The 27248-nt window shown below is 47.9% G+C and overlaps 1 protein-coding gene across 2 annotated transcripts; it reads right to left on the bottom strand.

The window, feature by feature from the left end:
* Window positions 1-563: 563 nt before the first annotated feature.
* On the bottom strand, window positions 564-27248 carry DRC7 (dynein regulatory complex subunit 7). Of its 2 annotated transcripts, none has more exons than XM_053564414.1 (17): window positions 27014-27248; window positions 26461-26635; window positions 25226-25351; window positions 24160-24354; window positions 21938-22096; window positions 20927-21145; window positions 10465-10593; window positions 8493-8565; window positions 7581-7709; window positions 7287-7415; window positions 5425-5645; window positions 4132-4347; window positions 3454-3564; window positions 3257-3367; window positions 1799-1993; window positions 928-1067; window positions 564-835 (listed from the first exon to the last, which is right to left on the bottom strand). In XM_053564414.1, the coding sequence occupies exons 1-17, from the start codon at window positions 27217-27219 to the stop codon at window positions 742-744; spliced, it is 2628 nt and encodes an 875-aa protein (XP_053420389.1). In that variant the 5' UTR covers window positions 27220-27248; the 3' UTR covers window positions 564-741. The 2 variants fall into 2 exon arrangements, with proteins under 2 accessions (XP_053420389.1, XP_053420395.1); XM_053564420.1 differs by having other exon boundaries at window positions 24160-24219; window positions 27014-27242.

The following is a 27248-nucleotide window of genomic DNA, read 5'->3' as shown; positions in this document are numbered from 1 at the left end:
CACTTTAGGGAAGATATTTGAGAGTTCCAGTTGCTTCTCATTACTAACATTTATCCATACTGGTGGCTGTATGATAGCATTTCATTTCCCTGATGACTACTGAAATTGACAACAATTTCATGGGTTCATTGTCATTTTTTTAAGCTAACGTTTAGGGCTTTCTGTATACCACTCCCAGCCTCTCTGCTTTATAAGTTTTATTAAATACAACAATGCCATCCCCATTTCACAGATGGGTAAGTAGTATCTGGTAAGAAGAGAAGTTGGGATTCAGCACCTTGCACTCTAGTGTCAAGACCCCAAATTCTGGGTTTAGGCACCTTGGCCTTGCCACTCTCGCTTTGTGAGCTGAGCCACCCTAGCCATGTTGAGATCTTGTTTGCAAGTGGCTGTGAACCATCCGCAGAGGCACTGTGAAGACTCCACCTTCCAATGGACAGATGACAGGAAGCAAATGAGGAAAGTGGCCAAGGTGGGGAGGAAAGGGATGGTCCCAGTCTGGTTGATAAAGAAGGGAAGGAGAAAGGCTGGTGCTGGAGCTTGTGAAGCATGAGGTACAAATGGCAAATTCTGAATGTTTATTTACAGGAAAGTCAGGAGAAGCAGGAGCAGAGAGAGCTACAGGGTGGCAGTGAAGCCAGATGTCTGAGTAGATGGCATTAGCTGGGCAGAGGGAGCATAGGGTCCCAGCTGTGGAGGGAGATTGCTTTCTCTCCAAACTCTGCTGAGGCCCTAAGAACGTCAAGCAAAGACTTTCAGGAGCTCCACCAGGCGTGGGTCCTTGTAGAGCTTTTCCTCTAAAGCCAAGTACTTCAGCGGGGCCAGCTCCTTGTGTCTGATGTCAGAAGGAGAAAAGAGGGGGTGAGTGGTGACACAGCTAGTAGTCTAGCCTCCTGGCGGGTCCCCTCTTTTTCCCTGCCCCCTCACCGATTGAGCCGCTGCTCCAGGATGCGGATGCGGAACATGGCCTGAGAGCAGTAGCTGAGGTACAGGTCTTCATCCTCCGGCGACAGAGTTACCTGGTTCTCCTGGTACCACTGCTGCTTCTTCTGCAGCTCCTGGGTCTCCTGTGGGCACAGGGAGGACAGAGCAGGAGGGTTGACAAGGATGGACCCTTACCCAGGCTGCAGTCCCACTGGCCACCAGACAACCCCATGCCAGAGAAGCAGAGTCAGGGGCCACCAGATGTCTTGGATGGGAGTCACTGATGTCCATGAGGTCAGAACAGAAGGCTGGAAAGCCATGTGGCTCTGGACAAGTTACTGACATTTTCAGAATCTCCAATTTTTTGTCTGCAAAATGAGGGTCACTGTACTGCTCCTGTGTCTTGTGGAGCTCTTTGTAAAGGTGAAGTGAGATAACACGTGGGAACTATGTGGTGTGTGCCCAACCAACAAATGGGTCAAGGACGGAGAATTGTTATAATCCACCATGGCTCCATCCATCCATCTACCCACCCACTCACCAAGCCACCCATCCTTCTACCCATCTGTCCCTCTGCCTACCCTGCCACCCGTCCCTCCATCTGCCCACCCATTTATCCATCCACCCACCCAACCACCCACCCATACATCTACCCAACAAATGAGAACGAGGAAGAACAAGGAGTCTTTTAGAAACCCCAACCACCGGGCGGCGCCTGTAGCTCAAGGAGTAGGGTGCCAGTCCCATATGCCGGAGGTGCTGGGTTCAAACCCAGCCCCGGCCAAAAACCACAAAAAAAAAAAAAAAAAAAAAAGAAACCCCAACCACCAACACACTCATCCCCTGCTCTGTCCCAAAGATAGCCCTGGCCCACCTTCTCGAAGCGGGCCTGGATGAGGTTGGCCTTGTCGATGAGTCGCTGCTTGAAGTCGCTGAGGCACTCGTCCTTGAGGCGAACGGCCTGCCAGCGTGTCAGCTTCTCTCCTGGTGGGAGCTGGACCAGGAACGGGGCCAGGTAGTCCAGCTGGGTCTCTACCTGCCGCAGGTGCTCCTCGTGCATTACCCGCTCCTGCGGAGGTGGGGAGTGCTCAGCTGATTGGCAGAGGCTGCAGAGACCTCCCAGACTGAGTCTGTGGCACAAGACCAGGCCTCAAAGCCAAGACCCAAAACATGGCACCTGACATGGCCTGAGCAGGGCCTGCAGGCTTAGTATCTTATACCCATGTTTATTGGTGACAGCCAACTTTTTTTTTCCCCCTTTGGAGACAGCGTCTCAAGCTGTTGCCCTGGGTAAATTGCTGTGGCGTCATAGCTTACAGCAACCTCAAACTCTTGGGGTTAAGCCATTCTCTTGCCTCAACCTCCCAAGTAGCTGGGAATACAGGCACCTGCAACAACGCCTGGCTATTTTTGTTGTCGTTTAGCAGGCCTGGGCCGGATTCAAACTCGCCAGCCATGGTGTACGTGGCCGGCACCCTAACCACTGAGCTATGGGCACCGACAGCCAACTCTTATTTCTTACATGCATTCATGTCTCTCTACTTGAACTTCATTTTCCATCTCTGAGAACTCAGACAAGATCATGTCTGTAAGGCACACAGCCTGCCCGATGGTCAATAGTAGACGCTTATCTAATAAATGATAGTGGCTACTAATGATGTCAATTAAAAAGAGCCACAAACTCCCTTTATTTCTCCTATTCACCCTGGGGCCTTGTGTCATATCAATGGACAGGGGCCAGTGACGTTGGAGATGTGGAAGCTGACACCCACCCCTAGGGATCTGAGAACAGTTGAGCAGTAGCAACAGCCTGCTGGGTTTTCTCTTTTGGTTGAAAAGGATGCCCTGATGCACTATCCTGCCTCAACAACCCCAAACTATTTTTAGAAATCTCTGCTGGATTGGAGAAGGGGATTCAGAAGCTGGTCTTGAGAACCAAGCTGGCCTTTGCAGGCTGAGGGTGTGGCCTGAATGCCCTGGGCTACAGGGGTTGGAGAGCTCAGGGCAGGGGCCAGAGTTGACTCACTGGGACTACTGGCCCAGGCCACAACCTCAAAGGGAGCCCTGGGTGGAAGGAGGCACACAGTATTCATTCTCCCATACACTACAGGCCTTGACTTGGCCACAGCCCCTGGAGGTTGGGAGAGGCCTGGCCCAGATCCCAAGTACTCTGGGGCAAGCCATAGAAATGGTCAGCTCAGCATCAAGGAGGACCACGCAGTGTCAATAACTTCATCCCTTACAGACGGCGTCTTCGCAGAATTCCTGATGGTTCTCCCCAGCCTGGAGGCCAGGCCTGGGAAGGGCAGGGGCAAGGCAGCGAGCAGCTCACCATGGCCTCCCGGTACTCCTTGCTCTTCTCGTTCCGCCTGGTGTCATAGATGGAGATGGTCAGCGCGTGCACCGCCTCCTCTTCCTCTCGCAGCTTCAGGATCTCCAGCACCTGAATTAGGAAGGGATGAAGAGCATAATTAGGTGCTTCCCCATTCCCTTTCAGCCCCCACACGCCCATTCTCCCGTGGGACCCACCTCCAGCTCCGACTCCCAGGCCTGATGCCTGGACACCTTCTCCTCACTCTTCAGCTGCATCAGGGTCTGGTACTGGTACAGAAGCTTCTTGGTGTGCTCCATGGGTTCCACCTGTGTCAACAGCCACCACAGTGACACAGAAAGGCTGTAAGGTCGTGGGACTACCTGGGTTCAGATCTACTCCTGCCATTTTTCTACCTGTGTGACTGTAAGCAAGTTGCTTAACCTCTCTGGGCTTCCGTTCCCCCATCTATAAAAGTACAGTTAATAATAGAGAGGAACTGAAGGCTCACAGAGGCTAAGAGATGAGCCAGGAGAGTAAGGACTGGACCAGGAAGGCCAGCCCCTCAGGGCCGTGAGGACCTTCTACAGCCCTGTTCCCTAGCATCTGGGGCTCCTCTGACCAGGGGGTGGAGGTGGGGAATGGGGACCGTGAGCAGTAGCCACAGCCTGCTGGGTTCTCTCTTTTGGCTGAAAAGGAAAGATTTTCAGAAGAGGTACAAAAAGACGGGTCTCCAGATGGGAGTTTTTGATTCTCCCAAGGAGCAGAGATGAATTTCTGGACTGCAGTTACAGAGGATCCATCCTGGTCCTCCCAAATGGCTGGAATGGGTCGGAGGGCCCCAGTTCTTTCTCCTCACCGCTCCCCACCCCCGGCCTCTGTGGCCCCTGGCCCACCTCGAAACTAATGCACATGTCGGGCGTCATGATGATCTTGTTGCCTTTGCTGTCCACCTCAGTGCGCTGCAGAAACTCACGCTTGGAGGCCGTGATGTGGTCCTCGCGGCAGTGGTAACGCAGCTGGATACGGTCCTCCCCGATCACAAACACGCGCTCTGCTACATCCTCATCCGCAGGTTTCTCGGGGTTGCGGGAGAATCGCTCTGTGATTTTCTGTGAGGCCCGAGCATGCATAGGATGAGAGGCAGGGGAGGAGATTTCTGTGCATGCTCCACAGGCAGGAGCAACGGCCACTTAGCATGCAGGCGTCTGGGCTCATTTGGAGGTTCATGTGGAGTAGCCTTCCTAGCAAGACAGCAGACTTCTGGCCCCCATGGGTTCTGAGAGCCAGGCCACTCCAGGCACATACAGTGCAGGACCTCTTCCCTAGCCCCCTGAACAAGACTCTGCTTGCTTACCTCAAGAGATGGGGAGCTCCCTACTTCTCCAGGCAGCCACCCCCTGGCTAGACTGCCTTACTGCTAGGAAGAGCTTCCTTGGCATGCAGCTATTAGCTCAATTGCCAATTTGTAACGACATGGAGCAGGGAAAATGCGCAATTTAATGTTAAGTGGGTGATGCAGGGATTCTAACTTCCCTCCCCTTCCCAATTAGATTAGAAATGACTCTTAAAACCAAACCTTTTAATCCACAGTAATACTTAAGAGTTGCCATTCTGAGATATTTTTGACTTTCCTCTTTATATTTTTCCACATTTTCCAAATGTTCAGTCATGAATGTGTATTTTTTTTTTTTTTTTTTTTTTGTAGAGACAGAGTCTCACCGTACCGCCATCGGGTAGAGTGCCGTGGCATCACACGGCTCACAGCAACCTCTAACTCTTGGGCTTACGCGATTCTCTTGCCTCAGTCTCCCAAGCAGCTGGGACTACAGGCGCCTGCCACAACGCCCGGCTATTTTTTGGTTGCAGTTTGGCCGGGGCTGGGTTTGAACCCGCCACCCTCGGCATATGGGGCCGGCGCCCTACTCACTGAGCCACAGGCGCCGCCCATGAATGTGTATTTTTTATAACAATGAGGAGATAACACCTCCTTGGCCCAATGGTTAAGCGTGATTTGGCACCGGCAGCCTCAGGATCGTACATTTGGTAAAATGCTTGGCTTACAGTTAGTGCCTTGAATGTGTCTCAGGTCTTGATGCCACCCCAGACCCAGAGGTCTCCCCATCCAGATGTGACATTAGCTAGCAGAGAAGAGAGGCGACTTATCCCCAGGCACATTGAGCTCTTACCACCATGGGCCGGGGATTTGATTCTGCACTGTTCTGACCAATCTTCTTGACTCTGGGCCCAAAGTCGATGTGACGGTAGGAGAGGAAGTCCTGACGTCTTTGATAGTACTCTGTCATCGTCTTGGGTGTCTCCTCTCGCTTTGTCAGGCCATCCACACGGGCCATTTCGTAAAACTCCATGACACGGTCCATCTCAGGCTGCATGGACTTGTATGAGTGCACTGGGCCGGGAGGGGAAGGCAGGAGGCAGGGGAAAATGGTTGGGTGAATGCTCGGCTGCTGGCTCTACAGCCCAATCCCAGGCCCAGGGAAAAGGTAGGTCCACATATAGACAAGCATTCATTATGTGACAAGTCCCCCATTGCTGGGTGTTTGGGTTGTACCCAACTATTTTTTTTTTTTTTTGAGACAGTCTCATTTTGTCACCCTTGGTAGAGTGCCATGGTGTCATAGCTCACAGCAACCTCAAACTCTTGGGCTCACGTGATTCTCTTGCCTCAGCCTCCCAAGTAGCTGGGACTACAGGTACCGGCCACAATGCCTGGCTATTTTTAGAGATGAAGTCTCGCTCTGGCTCAGCCTGGTCTGGAACCTGTGAGCTTAGGCAGTCCACATGGTGAACATCTGCACTGTACATTTTTTTGTTTTTTTTCACTGTTTGCTAAGAACAAATTCTCAGTAGTAGGATTACTTCAGAAAGTGTACACATTTTAAGGCTATCATCGATATCTTTTGCCCAACTGCCCCCCAGCCAGTTTGCTGTCCTACCAACAGTGACAGGGAGTGATTACCACTTCCCACCCTCACTCACACCCAATAAGACTTTTTTTTTCATTTTTGCCAACATGAGGGTTATAAGATGGTCCCTGATAGGTTTAGTTTTTGTTTTTGTTTTTTTTTTAATTGTTTTTAGAGATGGAGTCTTGCCCTTGCTCAGGCTGGTCTCAAGCTCCAGAGCTCAAGCAATTTACCGTCTCAGCCTCCCAGAATCTTAGGATTATAGGCATGAGCCACTTGCCCCTGGCTCATTTTTAAATTTAAACTACCAATCTTTTCAAATGTATATTGGCCCTATGCTTTTCTTTTGTGAATTTTTTTTTTTTTTTTTTGAGACAGTCGCATTCTGTCTCCTGGCTAGAGTGTACAGTGGCACAATCCTAGCTCGATAGCCTTGAACTCTTGGGCTCAGGAGATCCTCCCACCTCAGCACCTCTAGTAGCTGGGACTACATGCATGTGCCACCACACCTGGCTATTTTTTTTAGTTTTTTGTAGAGGCAGGGGTCTTGCTATGTTGCCTAGGCTAGTTTTGAACTCCTGGACTCAAGCAATCCTCCCACCTCAGCCTCCCAAAACTGAGATTACAGGTGTGAGTTACCTTGCCCAACCCCTTTTGTAAATTCTTGGAGTTGTTGATTCTCTCCTATGACATGTCCTTCCCTCCCTCCCCAACTTCGTGGGCTGATGGCCACATCCCCACCCTCTGCCCTCTGCCTTTGTCAGGGCATGTTTGTTGGCTTTATTGCTCAGCGTCTTTACCCCCTTTAAATGTGGCCCCCACTGTGTGCCTTCTGGTACGATTCCTGCTTGATCCCAAGCACAGAACTGGCACGTGGCCCTGGATTGGGCTTTCCTGGAGGACGTTTGTCACATATCTTTGGCTTTCTGAGCTTGTCCAGATCTCCCACACACTGGTTTGCTTAGGGAGGCAGAGGCGTCTTCTGTTGCTTGCCACCCAGGAACCCCACTGAAACACAGATGCTGCTTCCTCCCACCACACACCACCTGCCCCAGAGGCTTCTCTAAAGTGTGAAAGGCCCCTACCCCAGGCTCCTGGCTAGCCCAGCAACAGGGTCCACGCACCACGCAGAGCTTGGGAGTGGCCAGGCTTGAAGTAGTCGACATGGAGGCCTGTGGTCTTGTTTATGTGTTTCAACTCCAGCATGTCCTCCCGGTTCTGGTACCACTCCTTTATCTCCAAAATCTGACTGCCTGTGGGGCCGATGGATGCTTGCAGCAGCCAGCCCAGCTCCCCAGCCTGTGTGCCTCCATGCCAGGCACACAGAGGCCAGCCATACCCACATGCACACGGGGAGAGCAGAAGCCACCCTCATCCCTTGCCCGGCCTAGACCCACATCTGGAGCTGTCTCCCTTACATTCTACGTCCTTGTAGGTGGTAAGGCGGCTCACAAGGCCGTTGGAGTTGAGGTAGGGGGCCCACTTCTCCAGCTTTGCCTTCTTGTATTGTATCACCCTCTTCCCGTTCGGGCAGCGGGTCTCGAATGCTGTGGACACACAGGGGTCTCCCTGACTGGAGGAAATGAGGGCCCACCCCAGCTGGCCACTCATCTATCCACTACCCATTTCACTGTCTTCTACATACTTCTAGGCCCCAAAACACTTCAGCCCCAAGTCCACTACAGGGAGGCAGAGGAGGACCATCGCCAGGGAAGGCCTCACACCTGAAGCACAGCCCTGCCCAAGTGGCTTTTGAGCCCAACCAGAGGGTCTGCACCCAGCCACATCACACTCTGTCTCTCCACCAGGTCTTTCCCCATGCAGGTCTCTCTGCCCTTGCTGGGTTGACTCCTTCTGATCCTTTGGAATTTAGCTCCAATGACTCCTCTTTCTAGAACCTCTTCAGCCCCCCCCCCACCACCACCACCACCAATCTCCTAGTCCCGAGCCCTGGAGCTGGGCTTCATGTTCTTCTGACCTGCATGACACCCTCTCCAGCACTTCCCACCTGAGGGAAATGGCCTGTGCCCTCCCCATGGTCTGGGTGCTCCCAGACAGGTGCCTTGGCAGCCCCCAGATGTTCACATGGACCATAAAGGCCCCTGTCTCCTGTCTTTTCTACCTGCTGCCCCTCCCCAGCCCTGACACCCCCTGCACCAGCTGGGGGATGTTGAGAGGGGTGTGTCCCAGACAGCAAAAACAAGAAGGGTGGAAATGAAGGCCAGAGCAGCCTCTGCCATGCCCCCCTGGTGCTGGCTGTCACTGCAGACTTCCCAGAGGCCCAGGAACTGGTTCTGGAGAAGACATGTGAGCACATAAATGGCAAACACCTTCTGGAGAGATCTCAATCTGCTCCACCCATGAGTGTGGCATGTCGAAGCTCTTGTCCTCATCCTCCTTGCCCTGTGGGAGAGAAGGAGGTGGGGTGGGAGGAGTGGCTGCTCAGGGTTTGGCAGCAGAATTTATGATCAAAGCCTCTGTTTCACCCCCAGAACCAAGCTACTGTGGTCCATCAGCTACTCTAATGGGGGAGCCAGAGTCATGAGCATAACCCACAACTTGGAAGAGGAGTCAGCTCTGGGCAGAGAGCCTTCTCTGGGTCCTCCTAAGTTTGGCAGAACCCCTGTCCTGCACGCCCTGCTGTTCCTGAGCCAGCCATAGGCCCTTTGCCAGAGCCTGGGGCACCCAAGCCCCACCCTCTGTCCAGCACCAGCTAAGGGGGCCTGGGCAAGTCTTGTAACCCCTCTGAGCCTCAGTTTCCTTAACTGTAGACTAGACCTCTTAGGAGGAGCAAATGATATAATATATAGAAAACGCTTGGGACATTGCCTGGATGACATTATTTTTTTGTTTGTTTGTTTCTGAGTCTTAATTTCCCATCTGTAAATTAATTCCCAATCTAAACAAATAATGGTCACAGAAACTTGGATAAGACTTTCTCAACAACTTTTCTCCCACAAACATTGCTTTGACCTCTGACACCTGTTCATCTAATTGCGACTTTGTGCAGGGGACAAAATGGATAAGCATTGTTAAAAATCTCTAAGATGGCCAGGTTGGTGTGCTGGGGCCAGACGCTGTGTTCCACAACTAACTCTGGCTCTTAGGGTCACTATCTGTCCATCTTTGTTGTAAAAAGGTTCTTAGTCCAGGGATGGAACAGGACTCTGGACTGGAACTGTTTGACAATGAACTTGCTGAGGTGCTAAGGATGTTGTCTCCAGGGCTGGCTCCCTGGGTGCTGGCTGGTCCATGCCTCAAGTCCAGCAGGGGGCACCTATTGCCGGGATTTACTGCACAGGGAGGCCCCCCAGTCTCCAGAGCTGATGCAGCTGAGAACACTCAGTACTCTTTCCAGGCATGTCTGCGATGCTATGCCAAGCACATCACATCGATGGTCTGAACCCAGACTCTGAAGCCAGAATGTTTAGGTTCAAATCTGGCTGTGTCACTTTGGGTCAGTTACCTAACCCCTCTGTGTGTAAGTCTTCCCATCTGTAAAATGAGATGCTGATGATCATGGATGATAACACTAGAGCACACTTTACCAGGTTGGGGAGATTTTGATGAGTTAACACAGGGTAAGCATGTACAACAGAGTCTGGTACTCATTAAGGGCCACATAAGTGCTACCTATTGCTAGTTATGTCCCCCAAAATTCCTATGTTGAAGTCCTTACCCCCAGAACTTCCGAATGTGACTATATTTGGAGACTTTTAAAGACTTTGGGTCTTTAAAAAGGTGATTAAGGTGAAATGAGGTCATATGGGTGGGCCCTAACGCAGCGTGACTGGGGTCCTTATAAGAAGAGGAAATGAGGACACAGAGGTACAGAGGGAAGACCCTTTGTACCTCTGAGGACACTGGTACAGAGGGAAGACCCTTTGAAGACACAGGGAGAAGAGGGCCATCTGCGAGCCAAGGAAAAAGGCCTCAGAAGAAACCAACTCTGCCAACACTTTGATCTTGGACTTCTAACCTCACCTTGATCTTGGACTTCTAGCCTCCAGGACTATTAGACAATAAATGTCTGTTCTTTAAGGCCCCTGGTCTGTAGTACTTTTAGTGCAGACTAACATGTCTGACACCCCTCTCTACCCCAATTTACATACAGACCAGGAAACCGAAGCTCCCAAAGATGAAGACGTTTGCCCAAAGTCACAAAGACAATAAAAAGGCCCCTGGGTCCCTGCTGTCCTTACATAGAGCCTCGGGACATACATTTGTCAGGCTGCCTAAAGCCAGATGGGGTGCAAGGCCTTCCCCACACTCTCTCCATCCCCACACTCCCCTGAGACTCACCAGATTTTCCACATCATCGTCATCATTCATCCCATTGTCTTCTTCCTCAGTCAAGGACAGGTTAGGCTTATCAGTCCCCAAGAGCATGAACTCCCACCTCACAGCATCTCCCAGGTCAAAGACCAAGTCCTGGTAGAGAAGGGTAATCATCTGGGCACACCCATGGCCACCACATTCCCACCTGCTCTGTGGGCAGAGGGGGAACCTGGGCCTGAATGGACAAGGACTAGCCCTGTTCCTTGGGGGGTTCGTACCAGGCACTCTCTCTGTGTGGGTCTCACCCTCCTCCCCAGCCCAAAATCCATTTCAAGGCTCTTTGAAGGAACAAAGTAGCTGCCCCCATGCTACTTTGGCAGTAACAGTGATGATCACTGTCATAATCTCTTTCTTCATGCCCTCACTTGGTGAGGTAGTATACTGAGCCTCTGGTCTCGCTTCCTTCTTTATCTTGGAGGCTGAAGGACAAGATCAGGATTCTCAGGCTGGAAGAGGGCTGAAGGGGGACTGTCACAGCTTCTAAAGGGTCACTTTCCTTCAGAGGACACTGACCATGATGGTTATTATAAGCCCGGGCTCTGGGAGAAGGCAGTCTCAGCTCTACCGTGTGTGTGTGTGTGTGTGTGTGTGTGTGTGTGTGTGTGTGTGAGAGAGAGAGAGAGAGAGACAGAGAGAGAGAGACAGACAGACAAGACAGACACTGACATTATTTCACTTCTCTGGGGCTTGGTTTTCTTATCTGTAAAATGAGAGAAACAATAGCTAACATTTGTTGAAGCCAAGGACTATTCTAAGCACCTGCTGAGTTATCTCCCCCACTCCTGTGAGTCAGAGAGGGCTGAGAGATGCTGGAATCAGCACCTAAGAGGGGGTGGGGTGGGAGGAGTCTCTTTGCTGGGGGAAAGAGTTTCTGTATCTCAGTGACTGTGATTTCCTCTTCATAGAAACCCCACTCAGCATGCCCGAATGATCTTGCATCAACTCTGCCTGTCTCCTGCAGGGGGCGAACAGGGTCACTCTGGAAGGCAGCTCTGCTGACCACTATACCACAATGCACTTCAGGGTCACTTTGTAATTGTGAGCAAGAGGGCCCAGGATCTATCTTTGGAAAGGAAATTGGTCTGCTCTGAACTAGAGCACCTTGGAAAAAACAAAAGAGAATAAGACTTGGAGCTCGATGTCTGAGTTCAAATCCAGTTAGCTTATTGCTTTTTCCTTCTCTGTTAGACTGAAAGTGTGCTATGGGTACAGACCTTGCCTGTCTTGTTCACTGTGCATCACCAGCCGCATCACAGTGCCTGGCACCAAGTAGGTGCTCCACGGATATTGGGATAGTCACTTCCCCTGCTCTGAGTTGCCAGTGTCATGTGGGAAATGACACAGTTGGGTATGTGATTTTTCACGTACCACTCTCTTGATCACTGCTGTGTACTTGACATTTCCTTTATATTAATTTAAGTGTAAAATAAGTAAACAAATTTAAACCTCTCCTCCCCTTAAGTATTACTATGATGTGCTGGTTAACTCATATTCTAACATGCATTAAAATAGACTCATGTCTGTTAAAGTGAAAACATCAGGTCTATACCCCACATCAGACCACTTGTTCCTCTTGTCTTGGGGGATGCTGTGCTCAGAGGGAGGTATTTCCTCCTGAAGGAATCAGAATCTCAGAAGGCAAAAGAGAAAACAGGCATTACTTGTAGATGATACGATCTTCTATTTACAAAATCCATTAATGTCAATGGACAAGCTATTGATAAGAATATCTGCTGTATACAAGATCAAAAAAATCAAGAATATTTGTCTATATGAGCAACAATTATAAAATATAATGAAGATAAGATGCCAAATGCAATAGCAACAATATCTATAAACTATTCAGGAATCATCCAAAAATACATAAATCGTGTTTTAGGATGGAAGACTTAATATGAAGGAAGAATTAAGATATTAATGGTCTCATGTCTATATATAATTTTGATGTCATCCAAATAAAATTCAAGTGGGATTCTTTTTAGAAACATGATAATCTTATTCTAAAATTTAAAGGTCCATACATAGCTAAATCAATTCATAAGAAGAGTAAAGAGGTAAGGACTAACCCTACTAGAAATTAAGACATCTCATAAAGTCATACTCACACGAACTATCTGACAATGGCATAGACCCACAAATAGACCAACGGAATAGATTAGAGAGCTCAAATTCAGCTTGTGCAATGGAACTGTAACACACAATAAATGTGGCTCCCTAAACCAATGAAGATAGCAGGGGTTACTCAACAGATGGTTTTAGAAAAACTTTCTCTTTATGGAGAATAAAACAAAGCTACAAACTTGCCTTGTACAAAGATAAATTCCAGGATGGAAGATTTGATTATGAAAGGAAAAATGATAAAGAAAAATGTAGGAGACTATCTTTGTGACTTAAGGGAAGGCAGGGAAGAATCTATTAGATGAAACTATGAAAATACAAAGACAAAAGTTTAATGAATTTGATTATATCAGAATTAAAGACATGTTCAATAAATAAAACCATGAATAGTGTTAACAAATGGCAGAATGTTTGTCATATCCGAAAGTGACATGTGATCAATATCTAGAATATATTATTGACATTGCACATGAACTGTATGGCCACCTGTATAAAGAACTCCTGAAAATCGGACGGCGCCTGTGGCTCAAAGGAGTAGGGTGTTGGCTCCATATGCTGGAGGTGGCAGGTTCAAACCCAGCCACGGCCAAAAAACCGCAAAAAGAACTCCTGAAAATCATAAGAAAGAAAAATGGCGATTCTTGGGTGGCTCCTGTGGCTCAGCGGGTAGGGCGCCGGTCCCATATGCCGGGGGTGGCGGGTTCAAACCCAGCCCCGGCCAAAAAAAAAAAAAAAAAAAAAAAGAAAAATGGCGATTCTTGTAGGGGGAAAAAAAAAAATGGGCAAAGAAAACATAGCAGTTTACTGAAGAGAAAACCCTAAAGATTCAAAAGCAGGTAAGAGATACTCAAACTTTTTGGTTAACAGGGAAATGCAAAAGAATACAAGCATCTCTTTATCCCTATCTCCAGCAGACACAGAAAAATGGACGATGCCAAAGACACTGTCGGATCTACATCCACTGTTGGTGGGAATACAGACCAGGGCAGCCACTTCAGAGAGTCACCTTACAGGTCTTAGTCAAATTACGTATTTTTTTTACAAGGGTACATGTTAAATCTACTAAGTGTAGAATATAAATGTCTTAACACAATAACTAAGAAAATGCAGTGAAGGCTATGTTAACCAGCTTGATGAAAGTATTTCAAATTATATATAAAACTAGCACATTGTACCCCATAATTGCATTAATATACACAGCTGTGATTTAATAAAAATAAAGTAAAATAATGTATTTTTAAGAAACCCCCCAGAACCCAGCAATTTCAATCCTGGGCCGAAACACAGAGGGAATGTCTGTCCATGGAACCCAGATATGAAAGGTGTGATGGACCATGGGGTATCACAGGTAGTTAGAAGCAATAGATCAGAACTTAAAAGCATAATGCTGTGTGGAAAACAGAAAACATAAGAAACAGACAGTTCTGTTTCTGGTAAGGTGAACTAGGGTAATTGGAGTCAGCCTTGCTGCTGACAAAAAATAGAGCTCAGAAAAATATTTTCAAAATCATCTGTATGATGGCTTACATTTAAGGAGCTTATAAAGCAGTAAAGAATTAGGAAACCAAGATCAATGAGGAGAAAGAAACCTTGAGAGGCGGGCCTGGCATTTGAGGCTGCTTTTCTTCCAAGGCTCGCATTCCAAAAGAGGCAGCTGAGAGGCGGAGAAGCTGAGAAGAGCTTCACACAGTACCAGGGTAGCAAAAAATGCAATTCAGGCTTCCAAAAAGAAACCGGGTGGTAAATGCCCCAGACTTTGCAAGAGGACACTAAAAAACAACAGTATAGGAATAAGTGTAAACCACAAATGGCCAGACCTTGCAGGGGCTGAAAGCCAGCTTAGAATCATCTCTACTTTTGTTTAATCCAGAACTTCTGAAATCCCTAGCTTCCTGCCAGAATCAGACTCCGATCCTCTACAAAACTACAAAAATGGTGACAACAGAGAATAAAAAAAAAAAAAAGATCTGGGTGGTGCCTGTAGCTCAGTGGGTAGGGTGCCGGCCACATACACAGAGGTTGGTGGGTTCAAACCCAGCCCGGGCCAGCTAAAACAATAATGACAACAACAACAGAAAGATCTACAGAGGATCAAGGTCATGAAGTTGTCAAAAATAAAGAGTAAAATAGCTATGATTAATACTCAAGGAAATAAACGTCAGATTAAGATTTGGCATAGAGGCCAAGCGTGGTGGCTCACACCTGTAACCCTAGCACTCTGGGAAGCTGAGGCAGGTAAATCACTTGAGCTCAAGAGTTTAAGACTAGCTTGAGCAAGAGGGAGACACCATCTCTACTAAGTACCAGTTAAAAATGCATTTAAATTTAAATTTTGACCACCTCTGTATGTGAAAATAGAAAAATTAGCTGGGCATGGTTGTGGGCACCTGTAATCTCAGCTACTTGGGCAGCCAAGCTAGGAAGACTGCTTGAGCACAGGAGTTTGAGGTTGCTGTGAGCTAGACTGAGGCCATGGCACTCTAGCACAGGTAACAGAGCAAGACTCTATTAAAAAAAATTTTTTTTTCTTTTTTGGCATAGAACTGAAAACAGGTAACAGCGCAAGACTCTGTCTATTAAAAAAAAAAAACTATTTTAGCATAGAACTGAAAACTATACTTAAAAAAAACTATACAAAAAAAGAACCACATGGAAATTACAGAATTTAATTGCGAAAGAAAGAAAGAAGAAAGGAAGGGAAGAAGGGAGGAAGGAAGGAAGGGAGGGAGGGAGGGAGGGAGAGAAAAGGATCTCAATGGATGGATTAAGCACCAAATTAGATACACCTGAGGAAAGAGTTAGTGACCTCGAAGACAGTTCAAAAGAGAGAGAGACTGAGAAAGAGAGAAAATAAAAGGGAATGATAAACATAACAAATACAGTAGCACCACCATAGTTGACCACCTCCCTACATTGACTACCCCCTTAAGTTGACCTATTTCATAGACAAGACAAGCACCACATGTACATATCAGTACAGTAGGCCTAGTTCTTTGTGTTGAACGCCTCTGTATGTTGACCAGTTTACAGTCCTTTGGGTGGTGTGATAAGGTCTCACACTCAAGTCCCACAAAGAAAAGAAAGATAGAATAAAAGTATTTCCTATGATGGCAAAAGTTCTAATACTAAGGAAGCAGATAACAAGATGATAAACTTAACCATATCAATAATCACACTAAATGTACGTGGTTTAAACATCCCAATTATGAGGCAGAGATAGAGGCTAAAAAGTAAGACCCAACTGTATACTGCCTACAAGAAAGGCATTTAGGCCAGGATCAGTGGTGCATGCCCATAATCCTAGCATTCTGAGAGGCCGAGGTGGGAGCATTGCTTGAGGTCAGCAGCTCAAGATCAACCTGAGCAAGAGTGAGAACCCATCTTTAATAAAAATAGAAAAAATTAGCTGGGCACGGTGGTACACACCTATAGCCTCCTTGGGAGGCTGAGGCAGGAGAATGGCTGGAGCTAGGAGTTTGAGGTTACAGTGAGCTATGATCATGCCACTGCACTCTAGCTGGGGCAACAGAGACTCTGTCTCAAGAATTTTAAAAATGCATTTAAATTTAAAAGGTACAAATAGATCAAAAGAAAAACAAAGGAGAATCATAATCCATGCTAACAGAAATCAAAAGAAAACGAAAGTGGCTATATTAATATCAGACAAAATGGATATCAGAATAATATTATTCTGATAAAATCGGGATAAAATCGACCATCTTATAATAATAAAATTCATCAAAAGGACATAATAATCTTAAATATTTATTTACTTAACAACAGAGTTTCAAATTACATAAAGTGAACACTGATAGAACTGAAAGAATAGAGATATCTGAAATTATAGTTTAATATTTCAATACAGTTGTCAATAATTGAAAGAAAAGTAGACTGAAAATGAGCGAAGATGTAGATTTGAACAACTCTATCAATCGACTCTTGCTAATTGACATTTATAGAACATCCCACCCACAGCAAGATATATATTCTAGTCAAGTAGACACAGAAAATTTCATAAGAGAGACCATATTTTGGACCATGAAACAAACGATGAAGTAATAGAAATTATATCAAGTTACATTCTCTAACCACTAAAGAATTGAAGTAGAAATCGACAATAGAGATATCTCTAAAAACATTTCTAAATATCTGTAAACTAAACAACACATGTTTAAATGACCCAGGGGTAAAAGGAGAAATTAAAAGGGAAATTAGAAAGCATTTTGAATTAAAAGAAAATGAAAAATCATACAGTAAAATGTGTGGAATGCCACAAAAGCAGTACTTTAGGGGAAACAAATTACTTCCCATTCCACGTTAAGAAACTAGAAAGAGTAAATGAAACTCAAAGGAAGAATAAATAGAAAATAATAAAGATCAGAGTAGTAGGCTCAGCGCCCATAGCTCTGTGGTTAGAGCTCCAGACACATATACAGAGGCTGGCGTGTTCGAACCCAGCCTAGGCCTGCTAAAACAACAATGACACCTACAGCCAAAAAATAGCCGGGCATTGTGGCAGGTGCCTGTAGTCCCAGCTACTTGGGAGGCTAAGGCAAGATAATCACTTAAGCCCAAGAGTTTGAGGTTGCTTGTGAACTGTGATGCCAAGGCACTCTACTGAGGGTAACATAGTGAGACTATGTCTCAAAAAAAGAAAAAGAAAGAAAGAAAGAAAGAAAATATCAGAGTAGCAATCCATGAAATAGAAGACAAAACAACAGAGAAAATCAATAAAACTTAAAAGACGGTTACTGAAGAGACCAATAAAATTGATAAACCTCTAAACATAGTAGTTGGAACAAAAAGAGAGAACACGCAATTACCAATATCAAGAACAAGCAAGGTAACATCACTACAGATTGTAAAATAGTAGAAAGAAGGCTGGGTGCGTTGGCTCATGCCTGTAATCCTAACACTATAGGAGGCAGAGGCAGGTAGATCCCTTGAGCTCAAGAGTTCCAGACCAGCCTGAGCAACAGCAAGACCCCATCTCTACTAAAATAGAAAACAAAACAAAACAAACCTAGCTGGACACTGTGGCAGGTGCCTGTAGTCCCAGCTACTTGGAAGGCTGAGGCAAGAGGAACTCTTGAGCTTGAGCCTGAGAGTTTGAGGTTACTGTGAGCTATAACGCCATGACACTCTACCCAGGGAAACAGAGTGAAACTCTATCTCAAATAATAATAATAATAATAATAGAAGGAAAATAAGCTATTTTGAATACGCTCACGAAATTTTAAACCTTAAATGAAATAGACAAATTTCTTGAAAGACAAAAATACCACAACTCACTACTCAAGAATAATCTAAATAGCCTCTGTCAATTGAAAAAATTGTATTTGTGGGCGGCACCTGTAGCTCAGTGAGTAGGGCGCTGGCCCCATATACCGAGGGTGGGGGGTTTAAACCCAGCCCGGCCAAATTACAACAAAAAAACAACAAAAAAATAGCTGGGCATCATGGCGGGCACCTGTAATCCCAGCTACTCGGGAGGCTGAGGCAAGAGAATCGCCTAAGTCCAAGGATTTGGAGGTTACTGTGAGCTGTGACAGCACAGCACTCTACCGAGGGTTAATAAGTGAAACTCTGTCTCAAAAAAAAAGAAAAGAAAAAATTGTATTTGTAGTTTAAAACCATTCCACAAAGAAAATTCCAGGCCAAGATGGCTTTACTTATGAATTCTAGCAACATTTAAGAAATAAACAATGCCAATTCTACAGAAACTCATCTAGAAAACTAAAATATATAGAAAGAGGTGACCAACAGAGAATATTTTGTAAAATTTTGTAACAAATATTTTGTGAATAAAGGTACATTTAGCTGCAATTTACCACTTTTCCTATGTATGGTGACACCCTATAGATGCAAAAAAGGAATTTGATATAAACAAATTTTGTTCGAGTTTTTTGAAAATTGTCTAGGCCAGGCACAATGGTTCATGCTTATAATCTAGAACTTTGGGAGGCCAAAGTGGGAGGATCTCTTGAGGCTAGGAGTTCAAGACCAGCCTAGACAACATAGGGAGACTCTGTCTCTACTAAAAATTTAATTTTTTTTTCTTTTATTTATTTAATTGAGCCAGAGTCTCACTTTGTGGCCCTCAGTAGAGTGCATGGAATCATAGCTCACAGCGACCTCCAACTCTTGGGCTTACGTGATTCTCCTGCCTCAGCCTCCCAAGTAGCTGGGACTACAGGTGCCCACCACAACACCTGGCTTTTTTTTTTTGGTAGAGATTGGGGTCTCACTCTGGCTCAAGCTGGTCTCGAACCTCTGAGCTCAGGGCAATCCACCCACCTTGGCCTCCTAGAGTGCTAGGATTACAGGCGTGAGCCACCATCCCTGGCCTCTACTAAAAATTTAAAAAACAAAAGTAGCTGGAGGTGGTGGTGCGCCTATCATCCTAGCTACTCAGGAGGCTGAGGTGGGAGGATCGCTTGAGCATAATAGGAGTTCGAGGCTGTAGTGAGCTGTGATGGAGCCGTTGCACGCTAGCCTGGGCAAAAGAGTGAGAACCAGTCTCGGGGGTAGGAGAGAAGAAAACAAGAACAAAACAAGGTGAAAAGAAAGAAATCCCTTCAGTCAAATAAAGGATAACCATAAAAACCCTGTAGTCAACATAAACATCATACAAATAATGAAATGCTGGGATACTAGGGCTTTCTGAATTAAGAATGAGACGACGACACCCATGATCCCCACTTCGATTGACACTTTACTGGATGTACTAACCAGAGAAATGACACAAGAGAAAGAAAAAAAAGTTACAAGGATTAAAAGGAAGAAACAAAACTGCTACCATTCAGCTCCATAATTGTGTGTATAGAAAATCCTGAAGTCTTTACAGATGAATTTTTAGAATAAGCAGGTTTAAATCTTATTGGATATGTGGACCATCTGTAAAAACCAATAGCATTTTTGTATTTATTTATTTATTAAAGATGGGGTCTTGCTCTGTCACCCACACTGGAGTGCAGTGGCACAATCATAGCTCACTGCAGCCTCAAACTCCTGGCTGAAGTGGTCCTCCTACCGTGGCCTCCCGAGTAGCTGGGACTATAGGTGTGTGGCACTACAACCAGCCAATTTTTTAATGTTTTGTAGAGACGAGATCTTGCTGTGTTGCTTAGGCTGGTCTTAAATTCCTGGTTTCAAGTGATCCTCCTGCTTTGCTTTCTCAATATGCTAGGTTACAGGTGTGAGTCACTACACCCAGCATCAATGGCGATTTTAGATGAAACCGTAACGCAATATCATTGCATAACCACTAGTACAGCTAAAACGAAAAAGAGAAAATACCCAGTATTGTCAAGGATGTGGCTGGAGCCCCGGGCACTCTCACATATGCTGGTGGGGGAGTACATTGCTAAAGTCATTTGGAAACAAGCAGTGTCTACCAAACCTGGGTTTGTGCCTACCCTGTGACCCAGCAATTCTGCTCCTTGGTAATTACCCAAAAGAAATGAGTATAGGTGTTGTTCACTGAAATATATGTACAAAAATGTTCATAGCAGCGCTATTTGAAATAGTCCTAAACTAGAAAACAACCTAAATGTGAAACTCTAAATAAATTCTGGTTTTTAAATAATGGAAAGTTAATAAACAATGAAAATGAGTAAACCACGGCTATACACAAAACATGGATAAATCTCATAACATAACAGTCTGTGAAAGAATCCAGGCATAAAAGAGTGATTTAGTTTAGTGAAGTCTCCCAAACAGGAGAAACTAATGGATGTTGTGATATGTCAAGATGCTGTTTAACTCCAGGGAGGCTGGAGGGGCTAGTGACCAGGAGGGGCAGGAGGGGACTTCTGTGGTGCTGGTCCTGGTTATGTGGGTTTGTTCCATGTGTGACGATTCAATGAGAAGTACCTGGGATTATGTACTGGCCTCTGTATACACTTGTGTATCTACATAAATGGAAACTACATTCTGGGGGAGGTAGCGATTGGACTCGAGAGGCTTTCTGGGGTCTGGGCACTGTTCTGTTTCCTGATCTGGCCGCAGGGGTCTGGGGTGTGCTCAGTTTAGGGGGTTCATTGAGCTGTATACTTAGGATGAGAGCTCTTTTCCGCACATACACACTTTATACTTCCGTACAAAGTTTTTAAAAATTCACTCAAACAAACTCACCTTCCACATTTTAAAAGGATATACAAATCGACAGAGAGATGATACTTACATCAGAAAGATGATGTATGGGCAAGGGGGTGGCTAGGGGGACTGGAGGCTCCCCACGCGGCTCTCTCCCGGGTCTGGCTGCCATCACCCCACCGCACCCAGTCTGCCCTGCCTCCCCAGGCACCTTGCAGCAGTTCCAGCAGTCCTGCATGTTGACCCAGTAGTTCTTGTGGTTCCAGAGGCTCTCAATGCCCAGGAAGTTGTCGTCCTGGGGGCTGTAGCTGCGTGCTGTGAGCGGATCGATGAAGAAGGTCTCGGGCACCTCGCGCTTCCCTGACAGCACGAGGACCCAGCAGTGCACCCGCAGGCCATACAGGGGGTCAGGCTTTGCCTTCTCTGCCTCCTGCACAGGAAAGCTGGGTGACTATGAGCCAGATGGGTGGGAAGGAGGGGGCCCAGATGTCTCTCCAGGGCTGGAGAAGCAACAGAACTGAGTTCTGACCATCACCCCCACCTTGAGCCCATTTAAAAAATGGTTACAGTGTGAGGTTCTGACTGGAGCAGTGGTTTACAAAATGAACTCCTTGGGCCTCTGCGAATCGGGGATTTACAGGCTGCTTGTGATTCTGGGTGAGATTTCATCCACAAAAGGGTAATGGGACACCATGTGGCTTCCTCGTCCGCCTCCCTCTGGGAGCAATGTGACAGTGTCACATTCATTATTATATCCCCACCGCCTGGGCCAGATGAGAAGCTCAGTAAATACTCGCTGGCAGGAAAGGAAAGAAGGCAGGGGCAAAAAGAAAATGGGAGGGAGGATGGGAGTGTGGATATTGAAAGGAGGGATGGGAGGATAGATGGATGGCAGAAGGTAAGGGTACCTGGGTGGGAGGAGGGACGATGGGAGGAGGGATGGGAGGGTGTCTCCAGTGCAAGACTCTGCAACAAGCAGAGCACAGGAGTTGCCCGGCCTGGTGTGGGCTGCCCCGGTCTGTCGGGCCCTCTGGTATGAGGAATATATGATCAGAAGCTGGCTGACCACAGTGGGAGATTCCCACATGGCCAGGCAGAGGTGGAAGATGCCTGTGGGTGGCTTTGGGGAGTTGATAAGTACGTCCCTTCCGTGACATGTGTCATCCCATCCCAAGCATCCCTCCTTGACAGCAGAGCTCAGGGGCTGGGCGGGCAGACCCACCAGGAGGCGCTCCTCCTCCTCCCTCAGCCGCCGCGCCTCCTCAGCTCTCTTCTCCTCTTCCCTCCTGGTTTGCTGCTCTTGCTCAAACTTGCTGCTCAGGTCCCTCGGGGGCTTGATGGTGTACTTCTTAGTCTGCACCTTCTCCGCCTTCTTAACCGGCTGTCACTCAACAAGAGAAGGGTCAGTAGCTCTGAATGCCTCTGCCACACGTGCCCCTCGGAGAGGCTAAGACCTGTGCAGCTGGTCCCTAGGACTAACGGATGGCAGCTGCTCCCAGAGCCTGTGGGCTTCTGGCCCTAAGTTTGGAGGGAAGTCCTCTCGCCTCCCTGGGTCTCAGGCTCATCTGTAAAATGGGGGTGGGATCACAGGAGCTTTCTCCCCAGGCTCGTCCCGAGAAGTAAAGACAAGAAAATGCCCAAGTGAGGGGGCAGGGGCAGGAGCAGAGGAGGCAAGACTTTCTCCTCTCCGTGGCTGCGAGCTGGATCTGATCTAGGGGAGGGGTGATTCACCAGGAGTTGAATCTTTCAGGTCTTGTCATTGGAGGGTTTCATATGTTGACTGAAAGAGTTTACTAGGCTGGGAAGGAGAAGCTGCGTGTGTGTGTGTGTGTGTGTGTGTGTATACAAACGTGTGGTGGGTGGCAAGAACTGTCCCCAGGAAAGAGCGCTGCAGAGGTGGGCTTGTCACAGTTATAAAGGAGAAATAGAGCCTTCCAGGGTTCAGAGTCAGACAGACCTGGACTTCAGTCTCTGGCTCTCCACTTCTCAGCTCGGTGACTCTGGCCAGATCACTGTAACTTCCTATTTCATCTCAATATACTCATCTGTTAGCTTAGAGCAATGCTACTTACCACACCAGGCCATTGTAAGGAATAACTAAGCCAATTGATATGAAAATGGATTATATATATATATATATGTGTGTATATATGTATATATATATATATATTTTTTTTTTTTTGAGACAGAGTCTCACTTTCTTGCCCCTGGTAGAGAGCAGTGGCATCATAGCTCACAGCAACCTCAAACTCTTGGGCTCAAGCAATCCTCTTGTCTCAGCCTCCCAAGTAGCTGGGACTGCAGGCGCCCACCACAACACCCAGCTGTTTTTGTAGAAATGAGGTCTTGCTCTTGCTGGTCTAGAATTCATGAGCTCAAGTGATCCACTTACCTCGGCCTCCCAGGGTGCTAGGATTACAGGTGTAAATCACTGCACCACGCATGAAAGTGGATTATAAACAGAAATTTCTCTGCATCTGTTATTTATTGATATAATTTCAACTATCAAACTTTTGGCTGAGCTAAGAGGCCCATGTGTGAGTAAGAAGCTTTGGAAGCAAAAAGCTGTGCTGAAGCTTTCACTCCTTCTCCTGGGTAGGTGGCCTGAGCCAGCAAGGCCTCCCCCCCTCTTTCCTGCCCTTATTCCACCAGGGACACCCGGAACCCCACCCTCTCTGGTGCTCACTCAGGGGTAGCACAGGTGTGCCGACACTGCCCCAGCCCCCAGATCCTCATCCATAGACATAGATAGGGGTCAACCCTAATCAAAGAGCCCTGGAATTAATCCGGTTTGTGAAAAGCATTTTCTGTTTGTAGTGTGACTCTTTTTCAAATGCAAAGAGATATTCCTGTGATTCAATAATTAAAATTCACTTAAGAGTGTTTCTTGTGCTTGCAGCAGTCTCTGCTGGTTCTGGAGCTCTCAATCGGCAGATTTAAAAACAACCATTACTCATTGAAGGACTGGTGATTTTTCTTTCTTTTCTTTTTACTTTTTTTCTATTAAGAGGGGGGCATTTTACCTGAGGTGGGTACAGAGAACCAAATGTCTACCCATTCATCTGTTATTTCCATATATAAAAATAATTGGATGAATTTTTTCCTCAATTGCATAGGGTAGATTTTGGAACAGTTTGACTTTAGATATAAGCCATGCGCCATTCATAATCTGAACCTAGTGGGGAATACAGAAGCTGAAACCAAGGGAGGACAAGTGGGGAGGGACAGCCAGTTTGGAGAACTGGGCAGTATGTGTTAAGATGCTGAGGACAGAGAAATCACCAGTGGTTTGGAATATGCACTCCAGGGCAACTGAAGGGCTGCGTGGTGATGGACTGGGTCGGTGTGGCCAGGACAGCGGAGAAGGGAGCAGCAGAAACTACTCTAATGATGGTACAACCCTGGGAATGCAAGTCCTTTGGGATGCCCAAGTGGGAAGCTCACCTCCTTGGGCTTCACTGTGAGTGGGCACACCTCCCGGGTCAGGTCCATGTGACACAGGTCCTGTGAGCCGTAGCCATTGACACAGTAAGCATCGTAGCCAGAGCCGATGAGCAAGGAGCAGAGCAGCGTGCTGAAGTCGAAGCAGTTGCCCTTCTGGTACTTGAGCACCGTAGTCGAGGAGTACAGGTACTGGGGCTGGCCACCATGGGCTGGTCAGCACAGCTGGCCCCGCTGCTGCGGTCCCCCCCACCAACCTGTGCCCACCTGTGTGTGTTGCGGGGGAGTGGGGCGGGGCAATGTGCAGGCTAGACCACCAGAGGGCGCCTGAGTCTTGTCAGGTCAGGAAGCAGCTAAGAACGGATCACAACCAGACCCTCACACAGCCCACGTTTGCCTAGAATTTGAAGGGGCTTATGGGCTTCCCGATAGGGAAGATCTGGACTGTAGACGCTTCTGTTCTAATGCCCTCTGACTGGTCCCAACATTCCCGTTTCCTTCTAGCCCCCTCCTTTCCTTCTCTTCCCTCCATCAATTTCCCACCATTGACTTGTTCTTTTTTCCCCTCTGCCACAGGTTGCAAGAATAACAAAAACACTAGTGAAAGCTGATTAGCAAAAACAGGTCTGTGCATACATTTTGTGATATCAGACACCACAGATAAGCACAATGTCCTCACCAAATCAATGTTCCACCGCTTGGGCCGCAGAGTGGACACCCCTAAGTCCTATCCCCGTCTTCCTCCCTCCCTTCCTTCTGAGTGAGAAGCTGACCGAGATGTTCTCAAGCCAGAATAGGGGGCTACAGGCCATGGGCAACCAGGTCCTCCCCTCTCTCCTTTCTGCACCTCTTGGACATGTGGATGGAGGCACTGAAGACAGAAAAAGGTAAAGGGGTGAAGAGCAGGGGCCCAGAAGCCCAAGCTTTCTGCATGCCCTCAGGCAAATGGCGGTCTATCTCTGGGTCTAGTTCCCCCTACAGGGTCTCTGAGGAGCTATGGCCAAACCCTGCCTGGCTTCCCACCTTGTGCCTAGTGGGCTGAAGGACGAAGCCTGTGAGTGGCACTTACCGGCTTGAGGGGGTCAGTCAGGGGCACCATGGTGAGGAAGTCGGAGACAAACTGGGCACAGCTGTCCCAGTTATAGAGTTCAGGGTAGGGCAAGAGAGTGGGCCGGAGGGTTGTGCTCACGAACTTCTGCGAGGGGAGAGACCGTGTAGGGACCTGTGAAATCTGTGCCTGATAGGGCTGCCACAGATCCACAGAGAGAGCCCGGAGGCCTGAGCAGATGCCCCGGGAGGCCAGGCTCGTGCACCCTGCGGTGGGAGGGCAGTCCCAGGCCAGGTGGTGATACCCAAGTCTGGCATGTGGTAGCAATCCATGGAGCAGTGACAATGACTGGGAGGCCCCCTCACCTGACTGGCACCAGGAGATGATAGCACAAGCATATTCTGGATCTGGACTGAAAAGGCCTTGAGCCCTCCTTTCTTCTAACCTTCAGGGCACCAATGGGGAACCTCTGGCCCAGAGAGGCCTAGGGAGCTGCCTGATGTGACTCAGCAAGTCAGGGTTGAATGAGGAGATCAGTTCTCCTAGGCTTCCTGGGAGCCCAGTGGTCTCCTCGTGGGAGTGAGGGCCTCCCCAAGACTGGTCCCCTCCCCAGGGCCTAAAAGGTTCTGGCTGGGGCCAGCTGAGGGCCAGTGCAGTCTCCACCCGCAGAGGCTGGCCCTGTCCAGGGAAGGGCAGAGAGATAAGTGTAGGGATCAGGGCAGACCTCAGGACCCGAGCACTGGCTTCTTCCTTCCAGCCCTGTGACCCAGAGCATGTTCCTGCATCTCTGGGCCTCAGTTTACCCATCTATAGATAGAATAGCGCAGAATTCATTCAAAGGTTGCAAATAACAGCACGTAGGCTGACAGGCCTGTTTTATTTGGCCATATGGTAATGTTTTAATATTTAGCATTTGTGTCCCCAGCCAGCATGTAAAAACCAGGGATTCCCACACAAATCCTAAGTCCTCTCTTCTCTTGATCGGGTGACTCCAGGCCTGCGTTTTGCCTGCAGCAACAGTGGTTGCCTCTTTAGTCAATGCAGGATATGTTAGGCCACTACAGCACCCAGGGGTGAGGCACACCAAGCTGCTGGGGCCTGCGAGCATTTGAATTTGTACTGTCCCTGCACTAGAGACCCTGACCCATGAGATGTCTGTGATTTGGCCCAGAGACCTAGGGGAGCCAGCCCCCCTCCCTGTTCCCTTTGCTCTCAAGTCCCAGCCCCCAAGCCCACCTTCCACACCCCAGCCTTACAGTTACTTCACACTCGTTCAGGGGGTGCAAGAAGAGGGGCACGCGGTCCGGGCACAGGTGGCTGTACTGGCGGGAGAAGTTGTCTGCCACCAGCAACAGGTGCTCCTCCTTGGGTGTGTTGGTTTTGTAGGAAAGGGGCAGTGTGGAGATGTCAATGGTGTCCTTGGTGAAGATCCTGCTCCATAACAGGGGTGGGATTAGCCCAAGTGAGGCCAGGCCCAGCACCCGGGAACCCAGGATACACGTGAGCTGCCCTTGGCTCTGCCCCTTCCTCATTTAATACAGCTACCTAGAAGGCAGGTATTATTATCACCTGCACTTTTAAATGGATAAGGGCCCTTAAGCACAAAGGGGTTGAGTGACTTGCCCCAGGTCACACAGCAAGTGAAGGGCAGAGTGAGGACTCAGCCTAGGCAGTCTGAAAGCAGAGCCTTCACTCTGAACTACCTCCTTTTACATCCTGGTCCCCTCCTAGCCACTGCTCTGACTGGCTCTTCCCATACCCAGCCCTGATCTGCCATCGCTGGGCGGTTGGACCAATGCCCCCACTCACGGCGGCTCTGTTGAGATGGGGATCTGAATCTCCGAAAGCTTCCTCTCCAGGTCTCTGAGCATGTCATGTGTCAGAATGGTTTCCTCCTTCCGCACCTCCACTGGCCTCGTGGTCTTCTCAATCTTCTCAGCCCGTTCAGCTCGCTCAGCCGCCTCCTCCCACTCGGCCTCCTCCTCCTCCTCCACTTTCTCCTTCAGCACCTCCATTTTTGCGTCCCTGGCTGTCTGGAGATGGG

Source organism: Nycticebus coucang, chromosome 2 (assembly GCF_027406575.1).
Source record: "Nycticebus coucang isolate mNycCou1 chromosome 2, mNycCou1.pri, whole genome shotgun sequence".
Classification (NCBI taxonomy): Eukaryota; Metazoa; Chordata; class Mammalia; order Primates; family Lorisidae; genus Nycticebus; species Nycticebus coucang.
Note: the sequence above shows the minus strand (reverse complement) of the source record. Positions and strands in the feature narration are given on the sequence as shown.